The following is a 26145-nucleotide window of genomic DNA, read 5'->3' as shown; positions in this document are numbered from 1 at the left end:
AAGACTGATGTGGAAGTGCTGGAAGTGTGGTCCTCAGTGTAAGAGTGATGAGGGCAGGGAGAGGAAGGGGGTGCGGCAGATGGAGCGGCACTAATGCAGACGAATGGCTCACCTGAGATGACCTCTGACCTCTGAGGGGAGGGGCAACTCTCACACATGGGCCCGAGTCCGCTCCAAAACCTGCTGATACCAAAAGGGCTAACACAGCACTAAGACTGCATCAGGACCTACCCAGGAGTAGGACTGAATCAGGACTAAAACAGGACTAACCCTCGAATTGGACTAGACCATGACTTGGGCTGAAACAGGACTATGGAGTTACCCAGGACTAAGACAGAATCATGACTAAAACAGGACTATACTGGGAATAAACTAGGTCCAAACCAAATCTAAACCAGGACTAAACCACGAATACCCCTGCACAGAACCAGGTCCAGCAGGTTTTATAAGAAGGGAGCAGAAAGTGGCCTTGTTGTAAAGTGTGACTCTGCGGCCCCTTTTAACTGGATTATTCTGCTCCTGATCCTGACCTCCACAAAGAGCCCCCCACAGGCCTCCGAGTGCTCCAGCATAGTGCTCCTCTGCTGGGTAAGGTCCTGACCCCTCCCCTCCTCCCAGTGCCCCTGTATAAGCCTAGTTAACATTCGGTCACTTTGGCGCACATCAGTGTCGTCTGAGAGCGTCTCCACTGTATTTCATATTTTCAGTGATGGACGTTTATATCTTGAGCCAACATGCTTCACAAAACAAAGCTAGCAGCAGTTTCATGTTTATCGATGCACGGCACGCTGCCTCTGCGCTCGGTAAAATGTGGCGTAGAGGCAGCAAAATACTGATGATAAACTGGAATATTTTAAAAAGTTTTTTTTATTATTAATAAGATAAAAGAACAAAACATAGAACATACAGGTATACCTTCATGATATTAGTGCTACAAAAATGCCAAAAAGTAAATAAATAATATAAAAATACCCACGTGTTGTCACGGTGCTGTAGAAGGATATGACATAAATCACAATGATCAAAAGAGGAAAAAATGTCTTTTGTAAATATTTGAGACCACCCTTATGATAAAAGTATCATTCATTTACGATTTAGATCAATTCAATATTTGTTAACAAAACTTTCGGGTGATGTCAGTGTGTCACGGAGCAGAGCCCTGCCCCTGGACCCGGAGCCTGGAAACACAACTCAGCTGGAGGGATCCAAACAGACCCGCTCCAAGGCCCCAAGCGAACCATGGCAGTTAAAAAGAGAGCCCCTCTGCTGGTCCTCGTGCCCTCTCCCCTCTGAGTGCCCCAGCACATTGCTCCTCCTCTGGGTACCCTCCTGCCCGCTCCCCTGTGCCTCAGGTGAGCTCAGATGACTGCAGCATGTGGAAGTATTGATCTGGCCTTTGTGTGTTCACTAGGAGCAGATGGGCAGGTGAAGTCATGCTAAAAGTTTTTTCTCCAAATCAATATTAGTTTCATAGCAGGTCTTTGAGGTATAGCAGTGGTACTGTGGCAGTGGCACTTTGAGAGTAGTTAGCCCTCTCCAAAGTTTCAATGGAGACAGGCCAAGTAAGAGTCAGGTTTGTGGATGTAAGTCCTCAGAGTACAGAGGTGTGTTTTTCACTGCAATAAACACAACCAAAATGAAAAAAAAAAGTATTTATTTTAATCCATATTTGGGATAAAATGTGGCTTTAATCATCTGTTTTTACATTACACTTCAGTATGAAAAGTTTTTATCTTAACCAGAAGAAGTACATGCCCTTTACCCAGTCGTAGAAACCATGAAATACAAAATATAAGACATAATTAAAAATAGCACACTGGGTTTGGTTTAGTCTATGGCAGTATCCATACTATCAATAGTAACTGATTCAAGGTAAAAGTGACCTGTGACCTGGTTTGGTGGCATCACCTGCTTGTTTCTATGGAGTTAGACGAGTAGCACATACTGCCATACTGTGGAACATTCCAGCCAATGCACTCACATCTCCATGGTGATGGTCCTGTCACAGAAGCAGATGAAAAGTTACATAATGCACCATTCAAATTTATTCTTACTATCAGCATCAACTAAAATGACCCAAAGGTACTGGGTGTTGTAATGATGCTTTGCAGCTGATGTCATCAACATTTCAAGTTAGACTTTAATTTAAGCTTTGTTTTAACATAGTCTGACCATAAAGAACTAACTTAGCTGGAACTATAACAGGTGAGCTGATTTGTTCTTATTTGAGCCCCCTCAAATAACATTACAGTTACAGACTAGCTAGCATTAGCCAACGGTTTTCAGTTAGTCACATTCAACTCAAACTCCTAAACAGGACCATGAACACTCAGATTGATCACAGCCTCCTGAAAATGTGCTGTTTAAATCCATTTTGTATTTTCTTTTGAGTCTTCAGATGATGAAGGGTTTTGACAGTGTTTGCTAATGTGTGTCACCATGGTAACTGCTGAACATTCCACCATAGGCATAATGGCAGAACACCCCCAGGGTGTCATACCGGTTCTAAACTCTGTGGCATTGCTCATGACTTGTTCAGATATGATGTTTTTTGTTTAGCAACTTACATGTTTAGTCCTGATTTATTTGTACTAGTCCTGGTTTAGTCCTGGTTTAGTCCTGGTTTAGTCCTGGTTCTGTTCTTAGGAATTATAGTCCACCTTCAGACTAAAAAAGAGCACATAAATAATAACTAATAGTAGTGACAGTGCTGCTTCTCTCTCCTCTGCTCCTCTGCTTATGTTCCTCTGCTCCTCTGCTCTGGACTAATCCAAATCCCATACTGTTTAAATGTAAAGTGCTGCTCCTGCCTCACACTGAGATAATCCCAGATCTGAGTCAGACCAGGACCAGTCCGGGACTCAGGCCAGGACCAGACCAGGACTGGGACCAGGCTCTCAGAGGGAGGGGGTCTTTGTGGGACTTAAAGCGGACTACAGAGACCACAGAGGACTCAAGTGTGACTGAACCAGGATTTAAGGATCTGCTATTGTCTTCAGATCAAGTGGAAATCCACCCGGGCCGGGATTAGACCAGGACTTAAGCAGAACTCAACCCGTACTAAAGCAGGACTCAAGTAGAACTAAAGTAGAACTCAACCAGGACTAAAGCAGGACTCAAACAGGACTAAAACAGAACTTAACCAGAACTAAAACACAACTCAGCCAGGACTTTTCACCAAGGACCACATCAGCAAAATGGCTGCCATCGAGGGCCACATAGTTTTACTTGTTACTTAACTGCTTCTGTATTTATTACTTATTCAAGTTACAAATATTGCGTATGCATTTGCCTAGATGTAAAAATATGGCTGAGTAACTGCATATTTCCTGATTAAATGACATTTTAAGACCATCATACCTTTCATTTTAACCTAGACCACATAAAATGATATGGAGGACCACATTTGGCCCACGGGCCTTGAGTTTGACACATGTGGTCTAAAGTCTCATACACAATCTAAAGTGTCATACACAATCTAAAGTGTCATACACAGTCTAAAGTCTCATACACAATCTAAAGTGTCATACACAGTCTAAAGTCTCATACCAATCCTAGCCTTTTGTCTGTGGTGCCTGAACTACGACTTGAGACACAAGGAGAACATGCAAAAGTGTCATCTCTATCATGTCCTCCCTCCTCTCCTCTTCAACTCCTCCCCTCTTCCTCCTCCTCCCGTCATCCTCTTCTCCTCTTCTCTCCCTCTTTATCTCCTCTTTTTGCCTCCTCATCTCCTTCCTTCCTTCTCCTCCTTTCTTTGTCTCCATCTTGTCCTCTCCTCCCCTCCTCTCGTCCACTTGTCCTCTTCTCTACCCTCTCCTCTTCTCTACTCCTCTTTTCTTCCCCTTCTCTCCTCCTCTTCCGCTCCTCTTCCTCCTCCCTCTTTTCTCCTCCCCTCCTCCTCTCGTCTTCTCCTCCTTAAATAGGTGCACAGATGGAGTGATTGTTGTGGCATCTGCACATCTTACTCACATTACAATGGGGCCTTTTTTTACCCGACGACGGGCAACGCTGCGCTTTGATTGGTCCACACCTGCCACAGACTTTTAGGAACTTTTATGGTTCATTCATAATCATCAGATGAACTATTCTAGTTAATTAGTTTTGAGATGTTTTAGTATACAAGGGAAATTCCTGTTTTTGTCCTGGTTTACACCTGATTTAGTCCTGGTTTATACCTGGCTTAGACTTGGAGTAGTCCTGGTTTTATTCCACACATTAGTAGATATATACATTTATGATATCCAATATTACTAGTACTACTACTACTGCTACAACAACTACTACTACTACTACTGCTACTACTACTACTACTACTACTACTACTACAACTACTACTACTACTGCTACTACTACTACTACTACTATTATTACTGCTGCTACTGCCACTATGGCTGCTACTACTACTATAATTAATATAACAACTACAGCAACAATAATGACTCCTCCTCCTCTAGTCCTGGCTAGATTACACATGATGAGAATGAATGGGCTCACCCTGGCAGGTGTCTGGTCATGTGACTCTGACAGTGACCTCTGACCTCCGACCTCAGCTGCTGCATCGTTATGTGACCCTGAGACTCTGTAAAAGAAATGTAACATTTGATGATAGTTTTTCATGAGGACGTTGAGAATCAAAAAGTTTTGGTTGATCTATAATTTGTCCAGAAAAATATTTTTGACTAAAAAGTAAAAAGTACTTTTCATGATTTGAGAGTTTTTTTTTTAACCATGTTTGTGGTAACATCCTGAGTAAAGTTTTTGAGTTCAAGTTTCTGCTTTGAGTAAAACCATAAGAAATTCATAAGAAATATAAAGACATTGATTCATATAACTACATTTACACTTTATCAAAATCTATGTGAAATACTTTTACTTTTAACTCTAAAAGTACATTTTAGATACTTATAGATACTTTGACTTTTACCTGAGTAATTTTTGCCCCTGTATCTGTACATTTAAGTTTAAAAAAATTGCGTACTTGATCCACCACCGACCATAATGTGATACTACAGTCATGATTAAACTCAAATAAAAAACTGCAGCTTTATTTAAAATTACTTATTATTATTATTGGTTTTAAATGAAAAAAATAAATATTCAGCAGGTTCTATCCACCAAATCAATCCAAACCAAGTCAGAAGTAAACAAACATGAAACCTTTTGTAAGGACTTAAAGGACAAAGCTGTAAATGTTTTCTTCCTGAGTGGAGACTGCAGTGTGAGTGAAACTTGCTGAGAAAACAAATGATTAGAATTGTTTTAAATAAATACATAAATGTATTCATTAAATTATTAATTACCAGTTACTTAATTTAAAACATTTTACTTCCTCTGGCCTTTGTCCCAAACAGAAAGCATTTTTAATTATACAAAGAGAAATTAACCATGTGTGGTTCAAACAGGGTCTGGATTTGGATTAGCCCTCATTTAGTCTTTAGTAAAAGCCACAAGTAAAACCTGTCACCTGGACTAAATGTTGTAGGAGTGAAGATGTTTGGCTGCTCATCCAATCCACTTCTTCAGTGCTGGTCAGATTACGGATGGACACTGCCTTATTTTACTGCCTTACTGTGAATCAGACTTGGACGACTGAGGGATTACACAGACAACGACCTTGTTTAGTCTTGTTTTTGTCCTGGTTTAATACTGGTTTAGTCCTGGTTTAGTCCTGGTTTAGTCCTGGTTTAGTCCTGGTTTAGTCCTGGTTTAGTCCTGGTTTGCTCCTAGTTCGGGAACAGATGCCAGAGGAAGCTGATCCTCAGTGTGATGTGGTTATGAGATAATGAAGTTAAAGTTTAGGTTTACACCCGACAGACGGAGCAACAGGCAGGGTCATCCTCTGTACCATCGGAACATCCTCTACGTTCTTTGACCCTCTCCTCTGCATCCTGTCCTCCTCTGACCCTCTCCTTTGCATCCTCTGCATCCTCCCACCTTCTCCTCTCCATCTTCTGACCCTCTCCTCTGCATCCTCTGCATCATCTGACCCTCTCCTCTGCATCTTCTGCACTAGTTTGAGTCCAGTTTGCCCTGAATTAGTTCAGTGTTCAGGCCTAAGTTTGATTTGTATAGAGTCTCTCCCTGTACACCTGTGTCTGACCCCCTCCTTTGACTGATACTGTGGTCTGTTTCGCCCTCTAGAGGACACAGTGAGGACAACTCACCTGCTGCTATCGTCACTACATCTGCTGGGGCAAAAATAAACTAGATTATTAGATAGATAACTACATAAAAAATGTATCCTTTGCTTTTATCACTGCTTTTGCCTCTGACCCTGATGAAGTGAAAAAAATTTCAGGAGGAGCTCAGTGAGAGGACAAGGATTTACAGCGCTGCCATCGAAGTTTATTTATTTATTTATTTATTTATTTATTTATTTATTTATTTATTTATTTATTTATTTATTTATTTATTTATTTATTTATTTATTTATTTATTTATTTATTTATTTATTTATTTATTTATTTATTTATTTTCTTAGCTACATAATTCCATGTATCTTGCTTCATATATTTGCTGTATTTCGCATGTATCTGAAAAGTAGAGTGGTAATGTCGAGGTAAAACACAGTTTCCGCTTGGATTAAGAATAAACTTGAAACAGAAACACACACACACACAATGTGTACTCTGATACAATGATTTGTATATGTAAACTACAGTGGGAGGATACCAAGATTTAAAGTTTAGACTTAGCGCCTCTTCTTGGATGCACAGACCAGCCTCTTGGCACATTGCGCAGTCCGACTGTGACGAACATCCTTCTGTGGTGTGTCTGGATAACATGACATCATCCCTATCAGTAGTTCTAGTCCTATCTAGTTAGTTTGCCATTATACAGATTGTAATATCATGTATTTGTCTTGTCATATATCTGTGAGTCTCACAGCTGTGATCACAGTCTTATCCATTACCTTTGACCTGGTTTATGGTCCGTATCTCTTTATTGACCCTATCCACATGGAACAAAAACTGCTTTTGTCAGCAAACATACATTACAAACAACTACAACGTGCACGAGCTGAGGGGAGTGGAGACTGTGAATGGCGTGAGGAGCCAACATGGAGTAACTGCGCCCTCTGGCGGACACACACACGTCCCTTTTCTGCCGTGTATCAGAACTCCCGACGTTACCATGACAGCAACAATGTGCCGTTTACGCGCGGAGTAGAGTTAAAAACCTGTACTTGTACTTGTAGGCGTAATTGAGTATTATAGGCATGTGTATACACTGGCGTGTGAATGTGTGTGTGCATGTGTGTGTGCATGTGGGGGTGGGTGTGTGTGTGTGTGAAGGTGTGTGTGGGGGTGTGTGTGGGGGTGTGGGGGTGAATGTGTGTGTGCATGTGTGTGAATGTGTGTGTGCATGTGTGTGTGTGAATGTGTTTGTGAAGGGGTGTGTGGGGGTGTGTGTGAATGTGTGTGTGAAGGGGTGTGTGTGTGGGGGGGGGGTGTGAATGTGTGTGTGGGGGGGTGTGTGGGGGTGTGTGTGAATGTGTGTGTGAATGTGTGTGTGAATGTGTGTGTGTGGGGGGGGGTGAATGTGTGTGTGAAGGGGTGTGTGTGCATGTGTGTGTGTGTGGGTAGGTGTGTGCATGTGTGTGTGCATGTGTGTGTGCATGTGTGTGTGAATGTGTGTGTGAATGTGTGTGATGGATTCAAAATATATATTCAAGTATATTATGTTATCTCACTGTTCATTTTAAAGGTACTGTAATGTAATGTTCACTCTTTATTTAGTAGTTAGTGTGAATGTCAGGTCCGGTCCTAACTTTCAGGGGATCCTAAGCTGAATTTGTCTCTGGGGCCCCTACAGTAGATGTCTCCTGGCTCAGCTGTTGGTGATTCACATTTGACACATTATGACTTATGATAACATCAAACTGAAAACATCCAGAATGTCACAACTACCATAGTAACAACAACAAAAAACAAACATATGACAACATTTTTTTTCATTTCTGGTGGATTTTATTGTGTTCCAGTTTGCAACCGTGGGCTTAAATTTACATTATGTCGGGACCTTGCGCCGGTGTAGCTGCCCTCACCCCTGCCCAGCTCAAAAACAAATGTAGCAGCAGTAGATATTTTGCCACTATAGATATAAAACAAATGTAATGTGTCTCACTGTTCTCACTGCTGTCTCTGCTTCTTTTGCTCCCTTCTATAGACCTACCATACACTGCATATATATATATTTACCTAGGTCTATGAGGCCCATCTACAAACTCACAGAACAGCACCTCATGCTCTGCTCTGATTGGACACTTTAGATTGATCAGGTTTTGTATTGGTTAGTTTATTGTTGTTGTTGTTTTTGTTGTTTTGTTTTTTACAGGGGCCACGTGTAAACAAAATAATCTCATAAAAGAAGAAGTGCATAAGTGTGGTTTGCTTCTGTAAAACACATGTTCTCCTTTCAGTCCTTTTAAAAGCACTTTTATTGTCAAAAGCCTCATCCATGTGTGTCCTGCTGTTCACAAAGCACAGGCTAGAGGTTTGTGTAAGTTTGCAGTTATGGCAGGCCCACACCTGTCTCGCTGTCAAACTAATGTGGATAATTCAGTCAATCAAACCTGTTGTTCTGCAGCCTGTAGAACTGTGCGCTCGGATTAAAGTGGAGCTAGATTCAGACACATGACTGCAGGAACTAAAGCAGGTCTGAACCATCAGTCTCAAAAATCAGATACTAATCGGTGCCAAAACAAGTATCGGAACTAGGTACTCGTTTGAGCAGGTATCAATACTAAAAAAGACCCATTGACAGGATGGAAATTGGTCTTTTCTCAATAGCTTTACAATGATTTTGAGCTGTATCAGAACAAGTATAAGACACATAGACTAGTATACACACATGGACCACTATGGAAACTACCTGGACCACATGGGAATATAAAAGAAAGTACCACCATTTAATGTGAAAAATCATTTTCTATTGTCTAAAGAAAGAGTGTTTTTTATTATCATTGTGGTATCGCAATAAGTACAGTATTGAGTATTGAGTCTATTCCTAAGTATCTAAATCAAGTTTGAAATGTTAGTATCGTGAAAACACTACCAAAATCAGAATCAGTTTTATTACCATTGTGAGTGCGGATCTTATAATTATAATCATTTAGTCAATAAGACATGCATTAAAATAATTAAATAAACTTGGACTGAATACAGGCCTATACAAAATATTCATAAATGATTCGGCTCTTTTGAACGGTTCCTTAAAGTGAACTGTTGGATCCAGATCTCATTTGTTAAAAGAGCTGAATCTTTTTCTTTGTAACTTGTATGCATTTTTATACTGATAAACTCTGGGCCAACACAAGACTCAGCTTAGAAGTAGAGGAGGCGACATGAAAAACGTATCTGGCATCATAATAACATCGTAATAAAATCATGTCAATAACAACACGCATCATATCAAAGAGTAAACACCCTCCCAGCCTCAGTTTGAACCAGTTTAAACACTGTCACTCACTGATTAGATTGTTGTTAAAATAGCTCTCACATTGGCTTCTGTCATATAAATAAATTGTAAAAGAGCCAGTTTTTTTGAACAGCTCTTTGACGTGAACGGATCCAAAAGATTCAGATCCCATAAGTTAGTTAGTTAGTTTATTCAGACACACACAGAAAATAAATAAAACATTGTCACAGTCACATACACATATATAGAATTTGTTCATTGTGTCTGAAAGGCATAGGCTGAAGCAAAGCTTATTTATGCCTGCCTGTTTCCACATCTAAAGAAAAACATACAGTATACAACAAAAGAAATACATTTGTTTTTATATTCTTACAACTTACTCTGGATTTCATAAAAGAGCCCAAAGTCCCATCACTACAAAATATAGCTACAGTATGGGCAGAACAACAGTGCTAAACCTTCACTGTGAGTACATGCATTGTGGTTCAAATAGGGTCTAAGACTTGATTAGCTAAACCAGATTGAGCCTGATTGGAGTCCAGCACCAAATGTGTGTGTTAAAAGCAGCTAAAGAAGTACAAATATGGGACTAAAATATCATCATCAGTTCATTTTACATTGGATTTTTTCAAGTAATAACAGGCACAGAAGCTACTGACAGGTCACCTTTTACCGTCCAATCATTTTTACTAAGAATCATGGAAACTGCCTGACACTATCCCGGACACTTGATTCTCTGTCTTGATGCATTTAGCAGTGACAAAAAGCAAATGAGCAGAGGTGGGTGTGGACAGTTGTAGAGTAGGTCAGTAATATTTTCAGGCTCTCGGTGAAAAAAGTTTGGACCCTCTGCTACAGGTGTGTGTAATCCCTCAGCCGTCCAGGTCTGATCTATAGTAAAAGTCAAAAGTAAAATCTGTCAACTGGACAAAAAGTTGTAGGAGTGAAGATGTTTTGCTGCTCATCCAAGCCGCTTCTTCAGTTCTGGTCAGATTGCTGGTGGACACTGCTTTTATCTGTCTGAAGACAAAAGCTAACTACACTGAAACTGAAAACAGCTATTGTTTATCGTTTCAGTAAGTAGGTCAGGTCTATTGAACTACATTAAGTCTGCACTGTGCTTGAGTCTTAGCATATTCATTCAGCTCTTAATATGTGCTTCCACACCAATTAGCATCCTGGCTAGCTCTATTGTTTTATTTGTTTCCTTTGTTTGCTTTGGGTCTGAGGATGGAGTTATAAATAGGAAATAGATTATGTCTAAGGCCCCCACTCCTGTTCAAGGAAGGACTGTCCTTCCTAAAAAAAATGCTTCTTTACCTCCCCTCTCAATCCATTCCTTTTCTCTGGCTAAAATCTGTACCGCACTATCTTCAAAGGAGCGGTTAGTTCGTTTGAAATAGACCAGAATTTCATACTGCCTGAAAATTCGCTGAAGCTTTTCAGACGCACCATGTTGTTCCTTGGAGGAATATTCTGCTTCTTATCAGTACTTGAAACATGTTAAGTACAAATCTATTTTTGTAACTGAAACATTACCATGGTCCACCCCCTCAATGATAAAACTGCTTAGGTATTATTCAGCTAAGATGAAAAGAAACTACATTTACTCTACATTTAAATGAAATATGTTTTACCTTTTGGTAAAAATGAGATGAATTAGAAGTTAAGCCTAAAGTTTATACACACACTACACTGTCAGGGCACATACGGGACAGCAGCACACAGCATGGGCCCAATGGAAACTTAGACAAATGCTTATTTTCACCATTTAAATTACAATTTCAATTCGATCATGACTCATCTTGCAGTCCTCATTATTACTACAGATTTCAATAGGCAATGCATCATGTGCCATACCTCATGAGTGGCAGTAATCTGTGCTGGCAGCAGATCAGTACCTCTCCAGCCTAGTGTTAGGTTCACATTACTGTCATGTGCATTTGACCCATTTCGTATCAGCCACCAGTTCTATGACCCAGCAGTGTTTTCTGTCGGATGAGGAAAGAAAATTTATATCAAACATTTTAAACAGCTTCCTCATTATTATACGATTAGGTCTGATGGGCGTAACAGACAAACACAGGTCTCTAGTCTCTACATCAGTGTCAGCACAGATCTCAGTCCAAACAGTCTTCTTTACTCTTTCGTTTAAAACATTTAGGGATTGTATAAAGCAGATAAATCACAGAATTAAATGCATAAATTGGGGGCTTATATTACGTAATTTGCATGTAAATATAGGTTTTTGGCATAATTAAACTGTGCCTTCTTGTTTTCCCACCTCCAAGCTCCACTGGCCAAATGTTTAGTCCCGTGTCCATGAAAACGTGATCGTTTACTGTCGGTTTCTGTTCTGTTGCATGAAGAACAGGCAGAGAGGCACAGGAATTGTTTTCTAGATAAAAACATTATTAGTGTTTGTTGGCAATCTGTCCAAATATGAAATTTTGAGCAGACTTTTCACTAGCTACAGATGACCAGTCAAACTTTTAGCTCAAATCTCCGAGGCTTAGGCAGTTAATAACAAACTTCTTTGACAGTTTTGTGAGTGTTATGGCCTTGTGTCACTTTTACAGTTGTGTTTGTAATGATTTCATAAAGTTAAAAGCCTGTACTTAAATGTTGTCTCTGGTCTCCAGATGAGCTTTTTGCTCTATGTGTTTTGAACATCTGACCAGAGCAGTGCGCTCCTTCATGATGTGATATAGGAGGACACAAAGGCTCTGATGTGTCCTTTGTTCATGGCCCATCTCCATGAAAATGTGGGGGATATCTCTTGGCCACATTCGTGGGCTACGTGAAATGAGAAAGCCTTGTCGTGCCAATGGTGACAGCTGTTGAATTGGGACATGGCTTATGCTCAGAGTTTTGGACTGCTGCTACAAATATGGCATATAATAGGACTTCCATGGTAACAGCTGTTTTTTTAACGATCCATCCCAAACTCTACAGGCCTTGAACACTGAGTCGTTTATAGGGTATATTTTATGCAACATTATTTCACATATTTTTTTATTGACTGGATATTAATATTGCTTGGGATCCAGAATAACCACTTTATGTGAGTCACATGATCTGTCTGTATTGAAAAGGAAAAAAACATAACAAGATACTAAAATTAATTGAATTAGTGAGTGAAGCACTAAACTCTTAATCTGAGATGAGTGAAATGTAATTTTGTTTGTAAATGAAAAAATAAACCAAACTGATTGGACTATCACGTTTGTTTCTGTCTGGAGATGTGGCTGTGGGAACCAGAGTGATATCTCTCTGTTTAACAAATACAGACAGATATCGCTCTGGATTTGCCAGACAAATACTGATGAGCTACTGGCCACGTTTGAAGACAGTTTATAGTGTTAAAAATCGAGTTCCAATTCAGTTTTCCTATAGGCTGAATATTTTTTATTTCTAGAGTTCACCATTACCAGGCTAGTTGTTATGATGTTATTATGGTTTACATTGTGATTGGTGACAGAGCCTACATCAAACAATGTGACGTCCTTTTATTCATTTCCGTACATTTGTCTTTCCATATCGCATAGATCTGGATGCTGGCTGCTTTTAAAGTCTAAGTGTAACTGTTTGGACCCGTGTGCGTCACTTCCGTGCTGGGGTGCAGCGGTGCGGCGGGTGAACGCTCCTCTCCGGCTTATGTGCCCGCCCCATGGACCGCCCGCGGCAGTCTCCCCCTGGAGCCGCTCTCAGATCACCGTGTACCCGTGTCCCCTCCTCACCTCCGAGCCTTAAACCAGCTCAGAGACAACACCACGACCTCCCACTGTCTCTCTGCGGACTCGGGACTGTTAAACCGACACTCACCGTTACTTTTTACCACTTTTCACGCTCCTTTTGGGCAGTTTTATTGGGGGAACGTACATTGAAGGGACCAGGAAGCTAAAGAGTGCTAAAGGTGCTAAAGGTTTTTATCAGGCGTCCGGAGCGTCACCTCACCGCGGATATCTACACCATGAGCGGCCTTTTGTGAGTTTTAGAGACATTGTGAGGCCGGCGCAGAGAGTACAGGGCCCGGGGACTGAGATGAAGCGGGACAGGAGAAGATAGCGGTTCTTGGGCTCTTTGAGGGCTTATAAACTCACACATCCGAAACATCTGTTTCCTGTCACTTGGACCAAAATGGCTGCGGACGCGTCTGTCAACTTTCACTGGCTCAACCGAACTTGTAAAGTCGTAGTTTTACTCTGTTTTCTCCACATATCAGTGACTTTGTTTTTCTATGTTCGTTCTTTTGATTTACGCGTCGCATTTGTCCAAAATCAACAACAAAACCCTCGATTTGTCGCGTCAACCAACCGCTCGAACCTCGTCCCCCTGACCGCTAACCAGGGCGGAGCAGAGCCAGGAAACACCGCGCAAGAAGCGGGCAGCAGCCCGGGGGTTAAAGAGGCGAGCCAGGGCCCGAAGACAAGGACCGAGACAGAGCCAAAGACAGAAACGGTGGTGAAAGAGCCGGACAAGAAGCTGGACAAGTGTCCGGAGACATCTCCTCTTTTAGGTGAGTGACGGTGTGAAGTATTTCTTAATCAGGGGGCTGCAACTTGTAGCTCGAGAAATACCTGTAGCTCTCCAACAGATTTCTGAATTATACGTTTTGTGCTCAAATTTGATACATTAAACGCCCGTTGCCGTAAACGTGTCATTTTGATGTCTTAACCATTTATAACGGGATAATAGTGTAATGTTTCAGGCATCCAGCTGTACCATGTAAACCTGTGCCTCTCATATTTACTGCCACTAAGATGATTATCTCATTTGACATTTTCGTTTTGTAAATGTATCTTACTGGAGGAAAAAAGTTGGAAGCCCTTGTTCTAAATAATCTGAAGAGATGATTCATCTGTCTGTGAAGTAGTGAACAAGGGCATCTGGGCTAAATCTGGACTAAAACTAGATTAGAACCAGGTCCAAATCCAAACCATACATTTACGTGATAGTTTTCAACATGCTTGGACTTGTTTGAATACATGACATGTATTTGCCTAAGGGGAAGTCCAGTTTACAATTACACATGCTTTGTTTCAAATGAAATGATCTAAACAAGCACTGAAATAGTATGTGTCCTAATCTAGTAATCACTTTGCAAGTTTAGAATATTCTGATTTTCAGTCATTTGAAGAGGCACTAGATATTCCATTTTAGCAATATAACATGAAACAATGGTCTAAAACAGGGCAGAAACTAAACCTGGACTAAACCTGGACTAAACCTGGACTAAACCTGGACTAAACCTGGACTAAACCTGGACTAAACCTGGACTAAACCTGGACTAAACCTGGACTAAACCTGGACTACATCAGGCATAAACTGTGTATAGATTTGAATCTGCAAAAGGCTTGTGTGACAAAATAAAATGCTGTGGCAGAGGTAAGTACAAGTACTATCAGTTCTGGTCTTGTACATGCTCCAGTTTGTTCTACAGTGTGTATCAGAATGTATCTAAAGTCTATAAACTAGCAATAACCAAGGACTCAACAAAATAGCATTGCACCAGTTCTAAACCAGGACTGGAAGATGAACCAGGACTAAACCCGACTGAAGATGAAAATGAAAGAAGTAAAGCCTCAGTGTTCATGTGGTCTAAGACTACTCATTTTACTAAAACACTGTGAAGATTGTTGTATTTAAGATTTTACTAACTATTTTTACAGTTTTGTCCCAGTTTGGCAGTATTTTAGGGTTAAAATTTTACTTCCTGGTTGGAAATCATGACATCGCACTAGAAAATTCAATAACTATTACCTAGGAACCATGTAGTACACTGGGCTAAAACTCCTCTAATGTCACAGAGATTATTATTTGACAAATACAAATATAAAAAAAACACATTTATTTTGTTGAAATCATGTTTAAAGTATCAGGAAAATGTGTTTGTCTTGTGGAACATAGAACTCTCTAGTTCTTGCAGTTCAACATATTTTTCAAGTTTTATTTTCAAACTGCTTCTTGATTGGTGTAAAACTATAATTTAGGTTTTTATCTCAGCATTTTAAGTAGAGATTGGAGAACCCTCGTATGCACTTTAAATCTATGATAAAGAGTTTAAATAAAAAGTATGTACTACTAGTGCTGTTGACTCAGGGCTGGCTTCAGAACCAGGAGAGGGTCCACAGTCCAGCTCTGCTCTGGTATTGGGTCTTCAGCTGAAACAACACTCAGCCCAGCCTCGGGGTCAGAGGTCACTGCTGTGTGACTCCACCACTTTTGCGTCACATGATTCATGTCTGCGCTTAATTCAGGAGGATTCAGTTCAGTTGGAGTTTTAGGAAAGGAACTAAGCTTTATTTATTTTTATAGACAACAGCATTTTAGGTAAATGCAGTTGTCTTTATTAAGACTTTATTAAGATTGCATTGTTTTTCCTAATTTGACAGATTTTGGTGAAGTTTGTACTTCCTGCTTGGGCATAGGGTAAAGCTGGTGTCTAATAAACACAATAATTAATATATAACAGCACCTTTATTTTTCAAGAAAAATGTCTTCCCTTTGCATATTTTGTCTCTGTATTTTGGTTGGAATTTTGTGTATTTATGGCATGGGTGGAGGTAGGCTTGTCATGATAAACACTATATTGACATTAGTTCATTGTATGTAAAATGAGATTTTTCCTGATTAGATATGAGCTGTGGAGGGTGGAGTAAGTAACTTCTATGACTCAAACAGCAGAATGAAACACTTAAGCGTTTGTCTATTACAGCTTTTAGTTTTTTAAGCATGTTACACATTTAGAATAGTTTTTGGGGGATAATTCTACTAGGGTTATTGTGTCAGTGCCATAAACCTGTTTCAGTTTTATCATTTATCGTCTATATTTTGTTCAGCAATATATTGCACTTCAAAATGTGTCATTGTGTGGAGGAATTCCATTTTAGAATTTAGCGCTACTTTCTGCAATTTCAGTAATGGACCTTTGTAGTTGCAATTAGCAGCTCCATATTGTGGCTAAACAGGCCCTTGTGGCTACATACCTATACACGAGTATATTCCAGTATGTACCATTGTGTCCTTGGGTACACAATGTGAGCATTCAGATGAGTCACACCACAGGCCACAGACCAGTTTAAGACCTGACAGCAGCATACCTGTAGCCTCCAGGAAGTAACTTGTGTTGAGCAAGTAAATACTTAGACCTGTCCAGCTTTATACATTTATTACAATTCACATTCAATGATGGAGCTGGCACTACCACTGAATGCACCAGGGCTGAAGCTATTGCTGGGTTTCAGATGACATAACATTCTGAAGGTTCAACATTTTACTCCCATTTGGGAGTAAGACATGATCACATTTTAAAATCAACCAATAAACCACCAATAGCCTTGTTTTCATCAGTTTGCTTTGCTCAAGTGAACCATACTGGCAAATGTGCTGGTTCTATCATTTGTGGTACTAACTTCCACATTATGTGCAGTGGGCCCGCTGAGGGTGGAGTTCATGCGGCCCAGCCCCTCCCTGGAGCAGGTGAAGAAGGACAACCCTAGTATCACCAGCGGGGGGCGCTTCAAACCCTCCAACTGTGAGGCTCTGCAGAAAGTGGCCATCATCATCCCCTTCAGGAACCGCGACGAGCACCTCAAGTACTGGCTCTATTACCTCCACCCCATCCTCCAGAGGCAGCAGCTGGACTATGGGGTCTATGTCATCAACCAGGTACAGTGCACACCGGGTTTAGAGACCGGGTTTAGAGACCGGGTTTAGAGGCCGGGTTTAGAGGCCGGGTTTAGAGGCCGGGTTTAGAGGCCGGGTTTAGAGGCCGGGTTTAGAGGCCGGGTTTAGAGGCCTTAGAGTGGATTCACACGTTCTTTAGGCCTGATTCAGATTTGCTTTACACCTGCTTTAGCTCTCGTTTAAACCTGGTTTAGCTCTAGTTTAAATCTGGTTTAGTTTAATTCTGGTTTAGTCCTACTTTATTCCTGGTTCAGCCCTGGTTTAGGCCTAGTTTAATCCTGGTTTAGGTCTAGTTTAAACCTGGTTTAGTCCTATTTTAAACTTGTTTCATTTCTGTTTCAGCCCTTGTTTAGTCCTAGTTTAAACCTAATTCACTTCTGGTTCAGCCCTGCTTTATCGCCAGTGATAATAAACCAAGGCACAAGTAAGCAGTTCTAGGAATAGTGATCCAGAGCTTATCTCTCTGGAGAATAGTCACAAAACAGTGTCACATAGCAGTGTCACCCAAGTGACCACTGTGACACTGAGAGGAGAGGAGGAGGGCGAAGAGCCTACAGCCCACAGGTACAGCGACAGCCCACAGGTACAGCGACAGCCCACAGGTACAGCGACAGCCCACAGGTACAGCGACAGCCCACAGGTACAGCGACAGCCCACAGGTACAGCGACAGCCCACAGGTACAGCGACAGCCCACAGGTACAGCTACAGCCCACAGGTACAGCTACAGCCCACAGGTACAGCTACAGCCCACAGGTACAGCTACAGCCCACAGGTACAGCGACAGCCCACAGGTACAGCGACAGCCCACAGGTACAGCGACAGCCCACAGGTACAGCGACAGCCCACAGGTACAGCGACAGCCCACAGGTACAGCTACAGCCCACAGGTACAGCTACAGCCCACAGGTACAGCTACAGCCCACAGGTACAGCGACAGCCCACAGGTACAGCGACAGCCCACAGGTACAGCGACAGCCCACAGGTACAGCGACAGCCCACAGGTACAGCTACAGCCCACAGGTACAGCGACAGCCCACAGGTACAGCGACAGCCCACAGGTACAGCTAAAGCTACAGGTACAGCTAAAGCTACAGGTACAGCTAAAGCTACAGGTACAGCTAAAGCTACAGGTACAGCTAAAGCTACAGGTACAGCTAAAGCTACAGGTACAGCTAAAGCTACAGGTACAGCTAAAGCTACAGGTACCTAGAACCTAATCAAGTCTAAACTGGGACTAAAGCAGATCTAAACCAGATCTAAACCAGGTCTAAACCAGGACCTAACCCCAGTACTAACTGTGTAAAACTGTTTAGCCTAAGCATGCATTTTAACATGCATTTGTGTTCTAATATGATCTGATTCTCATTAACCCACTTGGAATAATTGTGTTTTATTGAAGCATGCCTCTCACTTGCTGCCTCTCTCTCCCCCATTTCTCACTCTCTCTATCTCTTGCCCCCTCTCTCCATTTCTCCCTCCTCATGCTCCCTCTCTAATTTTGTCCTTCCTCCCTCTATCTCCACCTTCTTCATTTTGTCCTTTTGTCCTTCCTCCTCCCCTGCCTTTCTCTCTCTCTCTGTTTCTCCCTCCTCTCCCTTATTTTTTTTCCTTCTTCTCTTTCTGCCTCCCTCACTCATTCCCTCATTTTGTCCTTCCTCCCTCCCTGCCCCTCTCTCTCTATCTCACACACTCCTCTGTCACCCTGTCTTTGTTTCTCCCTTTCTCTGTCTGATTCCTCCTTTCTCCCTCCCTCCTTCCCTCCCTCCCTCATTCTCTTCCTTTCTCCCCCTCTCTCTGCCTATCCTGTGCTCCGATGTTCTCTGGCTGCTCCTGTCCTTTGCATGGCAGACGACGCCTCCGCCGCTCAGCATCATGGGTAACGGGCTTTTTTTCTTCTTCTACTGCTTTAAACAAACATGCGCTGCTGTCTTTTGCTGGCTCCTAGGTACTCATGACTCTAATGCGTTTTCTTTAATTAGCAAAAACATGCTAATTAGCAGCTAACTATATGCGGTAATCGCATAGGACTATCATTGCCCTTTTTGCAGTGCCCACTTTGTATCTTTAGATATACTTGTCTTGTTTATGACTTTTTTTTTTGGGTTTGTGTTTAGCTTAAAGTTGAACTTAACACTAAATAAAGTGCTTTTTTTTTGGCAACAATCTAGGTAAATTTGCAGCTTTGTACTGTGTGACATCACTGATTACAACCAGGTGTTGAAACTGTTCCTTAAACCTCCAGACCCGGCCCCACCTCACTCTCCCCTTTAGTCCTCCAGACCCCCCTCCTCCCCCCTCATTCTCCCCTCACTCTCCCCTTTAGTCCTCCAGACCCTGCCCCTCCTCCCCTCTCACTCCCCCCTTTTACTCCTCCAGACTCCACCCCTCTTTCATCCTCCAGACCCCGCCCCTCCTCCCCCCTCACTCTCCCCTTTACTCTCCCCTCTGGTCGTCCAGGTACTGCCCAGTTTAGCGGCTCTTTTTGAAATGTGGTTGTGAGCAGAGTTTAGGTGTTAGGAGTCCCACTTAACCATTTCATTAGCACTAGCTGCCTCTTCTAACTGTTACCTTAAAATGGCAATTTAAAAACAATGCTTTCTTTCATCAAACGTACGTGATATACAAGCTTAACTATCAATGTAAATAAAGAATAACGTGTAAACTTACCATATTTTCCAGACTGTATGTTGCTCTGGAGTAAAGGCAAGGCAAGTTTATTTGTTGTCACTTGCTATATTGCGGTTCACCTTCCGTGGCCTTGCTGTTTCGCGGATTTTTTTGGGTGCAATTTTGTTTGCTTTTAAAAAAAACAAACATATAAATGTGCATTGTGTTCTGCGTCCTGATTGACTAAGGGACTGTAGACCTTTGTCAATTTCCTCCGTGTCGTGTCTCCTGTACAGTACAGAAGGCGTCCAGCCAAATTTACATAAATGTTCAATCGCAGTGTGACTCTGAAGTGCTGTATGTTTGCAAGTTTTCTCTTCGACAAAACCCACAATGTTGATGAAACATTCAACACTGACAAATTTCAGAAATGTTTTGAACTGAAGTGTTTCTCTGCATGGAGAGGTGGATACCGCTGGAGCAGAGGCAAGTGAACAACACATTTAAAGCGATCATCGAGGAAGGAGGATATAATCTACGAAGGTTTGAACTTTGAGAGAGTTTAAACAAGAGAGAAATATGAGAAAATGTTAATGCCTGTCTAAAGTGTATAAAGTGTGTGGTGAGGGGTTTTACAGCCTTAAAACATGTATAATAATTGTAAAAAATAAAGCTGACTATTGCACAGATTTCACCTATTGCAGGTTATTTTTAGAATGTAACCCCCGCGATAAAACAGGGACCACTGTATAGCACAATTCATACACGAGGTAATTCAAAGTGCTTTACAGAATAAAAAAGACATTAAAATCACAATACAACAAATCAAAACATAAATACTCATCATAAGATTCACATTAAAGGAGAAAAGTGCAGTTTTAAAGGCAAGTAATAACAATAAAACGGAGCGCAACAGGCTGAATAGCAGTGTAACACGCTAACATAACACATAGACAACAAACTGAATACATGTCTGGTATGTTAATGTAAGATATTAAGACTTAATCAGATGCACTACGGTAATGCAACATATGTCGGCTTGTCCACAAACACGAGAGACACAAGAGTTCTTTTCACTGATGTTTACTTCTTCATGACAGTTCACACTGTAGAACTAGCAAACACATAAAATATAACATAAACTCTGGCTCATATTACATACACACACAAAACCGCATATGAACGCATGGAAAATATACACACCACTTTGACCTGCTAGTAAACAAACCAGTGAATAGAAAACTTTATATTTTACTTTTCAGTAGTTTTTTAAATAGTGCTCTGTTGAGTAAGACTTTGCATTAGCGTAAAAGGCTGAACTCGAAAACAGGAAGTAGTTTTCACCTTAAACTAGACTTTTGATAAACTAAAGATTTACAATATTTTTTTCATTTGATGAAAATCTCTCTTGATCTCACTCCAAATCACTAAATCTATTAAATTCTCCATCCTCGGTGTCGCTTCTGAACAACTTTGCCTTCTCCAGAAGCACCGCTCTGAAAGTAGATGGCTGCCATACTGGTATACTATATACCTGAATAATTTCACATAAGTCGCAGCCCGGACAAACTATGAAAAAAAGGGCGACTTATAGTCCGGAAAATACGGTACTATAAATGCCTCTAAATATCGATCAGTGCTTGTGCACTTTAGCTAAAGGTTCAGAGTGGGCATCTGGTACAAAAGGGGCCACGACAGTACTCTATTTCAGATTATTATTAATAATAATAATTATATTTACACAATTAAGGCTGTACCTTTATAAATAATAAAGTCTTCCATGGTGGATTTAGCGCTAGTTGAATTAAATTATAACCAGATATAAAAAGGCCTATTTAAAAATAGCCTAATTGTTCTAATATTGTAAAATAAAATGTTAAACTCCTCCACACACATGCATACCCCCCTCCCCGAAATGTTGTTTTTTCAACATTTTGTTTATGTTTGAGGCCTGTAAAAAAAAATGTGCCCCAGAGCACATTGTTACTTAACATATGTAAACAAGTTAGCTCAGCTCTTCATCGTTTTCACACATTGCAGAGATAATTATCTCTGTCATTAAGTATGTTTGTATTGTATCTATTTGATTTGATTGTGACCATACTCCAGTTTAGATTCCATTGTGACACATATTGTACACACAATAGAATTTAAATAGGCAATCAGGTAAAGCATAATTACAAAGTGCAGAAAAATAAGGGTGCCCTTAAGATACATTTAAATGACAATGCATTCCTCAGCAGCCAAAGAATCAATACAATAACATCCAGATACTCATCAGTCAATCAAGTGTAAACAGCACAAGCATGGGTCAGTTATACTTGGTTTTTAATTCCGTTGCATTGTTTGTGTAAATGAAGTCACATTAATGGTCATCAGCGAACACAGATCTGACCAAGATCATAATGTGCTTCTATTTCACTCACAACTCAACCAGTCTGTTCACATTTTAGTGAAGAATAGTGCCACACCCAGAAACCACCTGCCCTCTCATCCATGTAATCCTCCACATAACACTCAATATAATGCACTGATGACGCTGTACATTCATCCTACAGCGCTCCAAAGGTCAAAATGCTTTTCCACATTGTGATGTCATGAAGCAGTAGTTTTCAAGTTAACAGCTCCTTTTACCTTTAGTTCAGTAGAGATTGGCATTTCCAGGGCTGAAATCATCCAAGTGATTCTAGTGAAGGTGTATGGAGTTTAAAAACACAGTGGAAGACTTCCTGTGTGGAACAGAGCGTTCTCAGCCTAAATATGAAGGATTTGTGTGTTAAACATGTGTGAAAGAAACAAAACACAACTTTAGGTATTTTTATGATGAGGAAACAACATAACAGATTAGAAAATAGTGTAATATGGAGTTTTTTACATTTTAGACCCTTGGTTACTTGGAATTATCCTTTCTCAAAACAATGATATTATCTTGTAGACCACTTGTTCCCACCTGTACTCTTGTTGCACACTACTAGAGTCTCTTGTGTTGTGTGGTTGACTGTGTACCCATACACATGACTCTGCCCAGGACGGAGATGCCACGTTTAATCGCGCCAAGCTACTCAACATCGGGTATAGGGAGGCGCTCAAGGACTACGACTATGAGTGCTTTGTGTTCAGTGATGTGGACCTGATCCCCATGGACGACCGCAACACCTACAAGTGCTTCAACCAACCACGCCATCTGTCTGTGTCTATGGACAAGTTTGGGTTTAGGTAAGGACTGAGGCGGGACTGAGGCGGGACTGAGGCGGGACTGAGGCGGGACTGAGGCGGGACTGAGGCGGGACTGAGGCCGGACTGAGGCCGGACTGAGGCGGGACTGAGGCCGGACTGAGGCCGGACTGAGGCCGGACTGAGGCCGGACTGAGGCCGGACTGAGGCCGGACTGAGGCCGGACTGAGGCCGGACTGAGGCCGGACTGAGGCCGGACTGAGGCCGGACTGAGTCTTCCACCATCCATGTTACCTAGACAAGTTTGGCTTTAGATTAGGACTGACCTAGGATCAGGGTCTATAGAAGGGCTAAAGAGAGACTAAAACTATTGGGGACTTAACCAGAACTAAAACACGGGTCTTGATCTTAAGATGGCCTCAGACTGGTCTGACTCGTCCAGTGTGATTCTGTTAGTCCTCAGTTTGGGCTACAGGTGCCCGGGTCCTTGGCTCTAGGCTCACACAGTGCCTGTTCTCTTGCAGACTTCCATATAACCAGTATTTTGGAGGCGTGTCGTCCATGAGCAAAGAGCAATATCTGAAAATCAACGGTTTTCCAAACAACTACTGGGGCTGGGGAGGAGAGGACGATGACATCTACAACCGGTGAGAGAAACCGAGACCTGAGCCGCTAGTGGACCGGGACTGGACTGGGACTAAAAAGCTTGTTTCTTATACTTACACTACTTGACTGCTTTAGATTGGCATCCAGAGGCATGAGCATCTCCAGACCTAGTGGTGAAATTGGGAAGTGCAGAATGATCCGCCATGAGAGGGACCAGAAGAATGACCCCAACCCCCAGAGGTAATCTGCTCCTGCCTGCTCCTCTGGCTCTGCTCCTCTGGCTCTGCTCCTCTGGCTCTGCTCCTCTGGCTCTGCTCCTCTGGCTCTGCTCCTCTGGCTCTGCTCCTCTGGCTCTGCTCCTCTGGCTCTGCTCCTGTCTCCTTCTCTAGCTCTATTCCTGTTTGCTCCTATCTGCCCCTATCTGCCCCTGTCTGCTCCTATCTGTTCCTATCTGCCCCTATCTGCTCCTGGCTGCTCCTATCTGCCCCGGTCTGCTCCTATCTGCTCCCGTCTGCTCCCGTCTGCTCCTGTCTGCTCCTATCTGGCCCTGTCTGCCCCTGTCTGTTCCTATCTGCCCCTGTCTGTTCCTATCTGCCCCTGTCTGCTCCTATCTGCCCCTGTCTGCTCCTGTCTGTTCCTATCTGCTCCTGTCTGTTCCTATCTGCCCCTGTCTGTTCCTATCTGCCCCTGTCTGTTCCTATCTGCCCCTGTCTGTTCCTATCTGCCCCCGTCTACCCCCGTCTACCCCCGTCTGCCCCCGTCTGCCCCCGTCTGCTCCCGTCTGCTCCCGTCTGCTCCCGCCTGCCCCTGTCTGCCCCTGTCTGTTCCTATCTGCCCCTGTCTGCTCCCGTCTGCCCCCGTCTGCCCCCGTCTGCTCCCGTCTGCCCTGTCTGCCCCTGTCTGTTCCTATCTGCCCCCGTCTGCTCCCGTCTGCCCCCGTCTGCCCCCGTCTGCTCCCGTCTGCCCCCGTCTGCCCCCGTCTGCCCCCGTCTGCCCCTGTCTGCTCCTCTGGCTCTGCTCCACTCACCCTCTTTGTCTCAGGTTTGACAGGATCGCTCATACCAAGGAAACGATGCACAAAGACGGTATAAACTCTTTGAGGTACCGTGTGATGAAGACTGAGCGTATGGATTTGTTCACGAGGATCACAGTGGACGTGGGCACCCCCCCGTGACCCCAGCTTGACCTCTCACCCTGCTGGAATCCTTGGGACTTGAATTGGGCTGGACTCAGATTTGTTTAATCCATGTCTTTTTGCACTTTTTTATTGTTGTGTGTTTTTAATGCTCTTGAAGGGTCACATGGTCTCAGTGTCCAAGCACAAAGGATTCTGGGTAAGTGCGGCTTTGGGGAGAAACATGGCTGCAGAATTCAGGTGAAATGTAAAATGTGTCCATGACTGAGGGGTAAACCAGAGTCCATCTCACTGTTGTCTGCTGGAGCAGATGGTTTGTGGACATCCAGGGTCAAACATTCCTCCACAATCCACATGGCACAGATCAAACTGCAGTCTGACTGAGGCAGGGCTGCACAGTATGGGACCAGGGAACATTTAATGTTCATTCACCCAAGCTTTTCACACAAACACTGTATATTTAAGGCTGAGTTCTCCTCTAAAAAACAGAAAACTCTGTTCCACCTTGTGATGTCATAAGGGGTAATACAGGAAGTGCACCACTATGTTTTTAAACTTCATACACCTTGACTAGAATTATTTGGGTGATTTTAGCCCTGGCACCCATGTTTGTAGTCTTCCAGAGCTCTGGCAGCCATGTTTTGTAGTCCTGTGAGTCCGACCCAGGAGCAGAATGTCATTTTATGTAAATCCCAGTTTGTGATTGAACCAAAGAAATGAAAGAATCATCTGTGATTGTGTGTAAATGTTTGGAATGCTAAGTGACAATCAGGAAAAAACTGTGATAAAAATGTTTTTAACTGTGCCTTCATTTGTGTTGAATATAAATATGACAAACTTTGCCTGTGTGGGCTCTGATTGGTCATTTGAATTATATTGCTGTTGCTGGGTAGACCAGAACTACAATAATGAGTGAATATCCTTCCTGATGTTTGGGACTTTTACGGGGCAGAAAGCCAAAGCTGTGAGAGCTTTTATGAGGCTCTTGTTCAAACTGGTCCAGAGCCTGCAGCTCCTCTACATGTTCCAAAAATGTTCCACTGGAGGATTTCACAATAAAAGCACACATGTATAAGGCCTCTAATATGAGACAAGGCATTATAGGCTGCTGAGTAGTGGTTGTAGTAATGGTGGTGTTATTGGTAGTAGTACCTGGTAGTAGCAGTTTGTAGTGGGTCTGCTGCTGGGTGCAAGGTTAAAACCAGGCTTCTAATAAAACAAAGCAGGCCTAAACCATTACATCAAACGTGGTTATAAATCGCAAAGCACTGTGGGGGATATTTGCATGGTTTAAACTAACACCCTGAGGTTTGTTTGGAAAAGTGCACAGGTGATTCGTGTTAGTCAAAATGTCTATGTTATCACATGCACACAAACATGGGTACAGCAGGTAACATATTTAGTGTTGAATTAGAGCGTCTCCTCCTGGACATAGCCTGTAACTGCATCACTGACTGAAACCTACCACCACCACCAGTAATACTATCACTACAACTACTACTACAGCTACA

At 42.2% G+C, this 26145-nt stretch overlaps 1 protein-coding gene across 1 annotated transcript; it reads left to right on the top strand.

Moving 5' to 3' along the window:
* Positions 1–13106: 13106 nt before the first annotated feature.
* Positions 13107–25475, top strand: b4galt1l (DP-Gal:betaGlcNAc beta 1,4- galactosyltransferase, polypeptide 1, like). The gene is made up of 6 exons (XM_033967104.2): positions 13107–13942; positions 16856–17094; positions 22748–22935; positions 23418–23540; positions 23635–23739; positions 24541–25475. Exons 1-6 carry the CDS (start codon positions 13564–13566, stop codon positions 24671–24673), a joined length of 1167 nt encoding a protein of 388 aa, XP_033822995.1. The 5' UTR covers positions 13107–13563; the 3' UTR covers positions 24674–25475.
* Positions 25476–26145: the final 670 nt, after the last annotated feature.

This window comes from Periophthalmus magnuspinnatus, chromosome 5 (genome assembly GCF_009829125.3).
Source record: "Periophthalmus magnuspinnatus isolate fPerMag1 chromosome 5, fPerMag1.2.pri, whole genome shotgun sequence".
Lineage (NCBI taxonomy): Eukaryota > Metazoa > Chordata > Actinopteri > Gobiiformes > Gobiidae > Periophthalmus > Periophthalmus magnuspinnatus.
The sequence above is the reverse complement of the archived record's forward strand: the minus strand, read 5'-3'. Positions and strand labels throughout refer to the sequence as shown.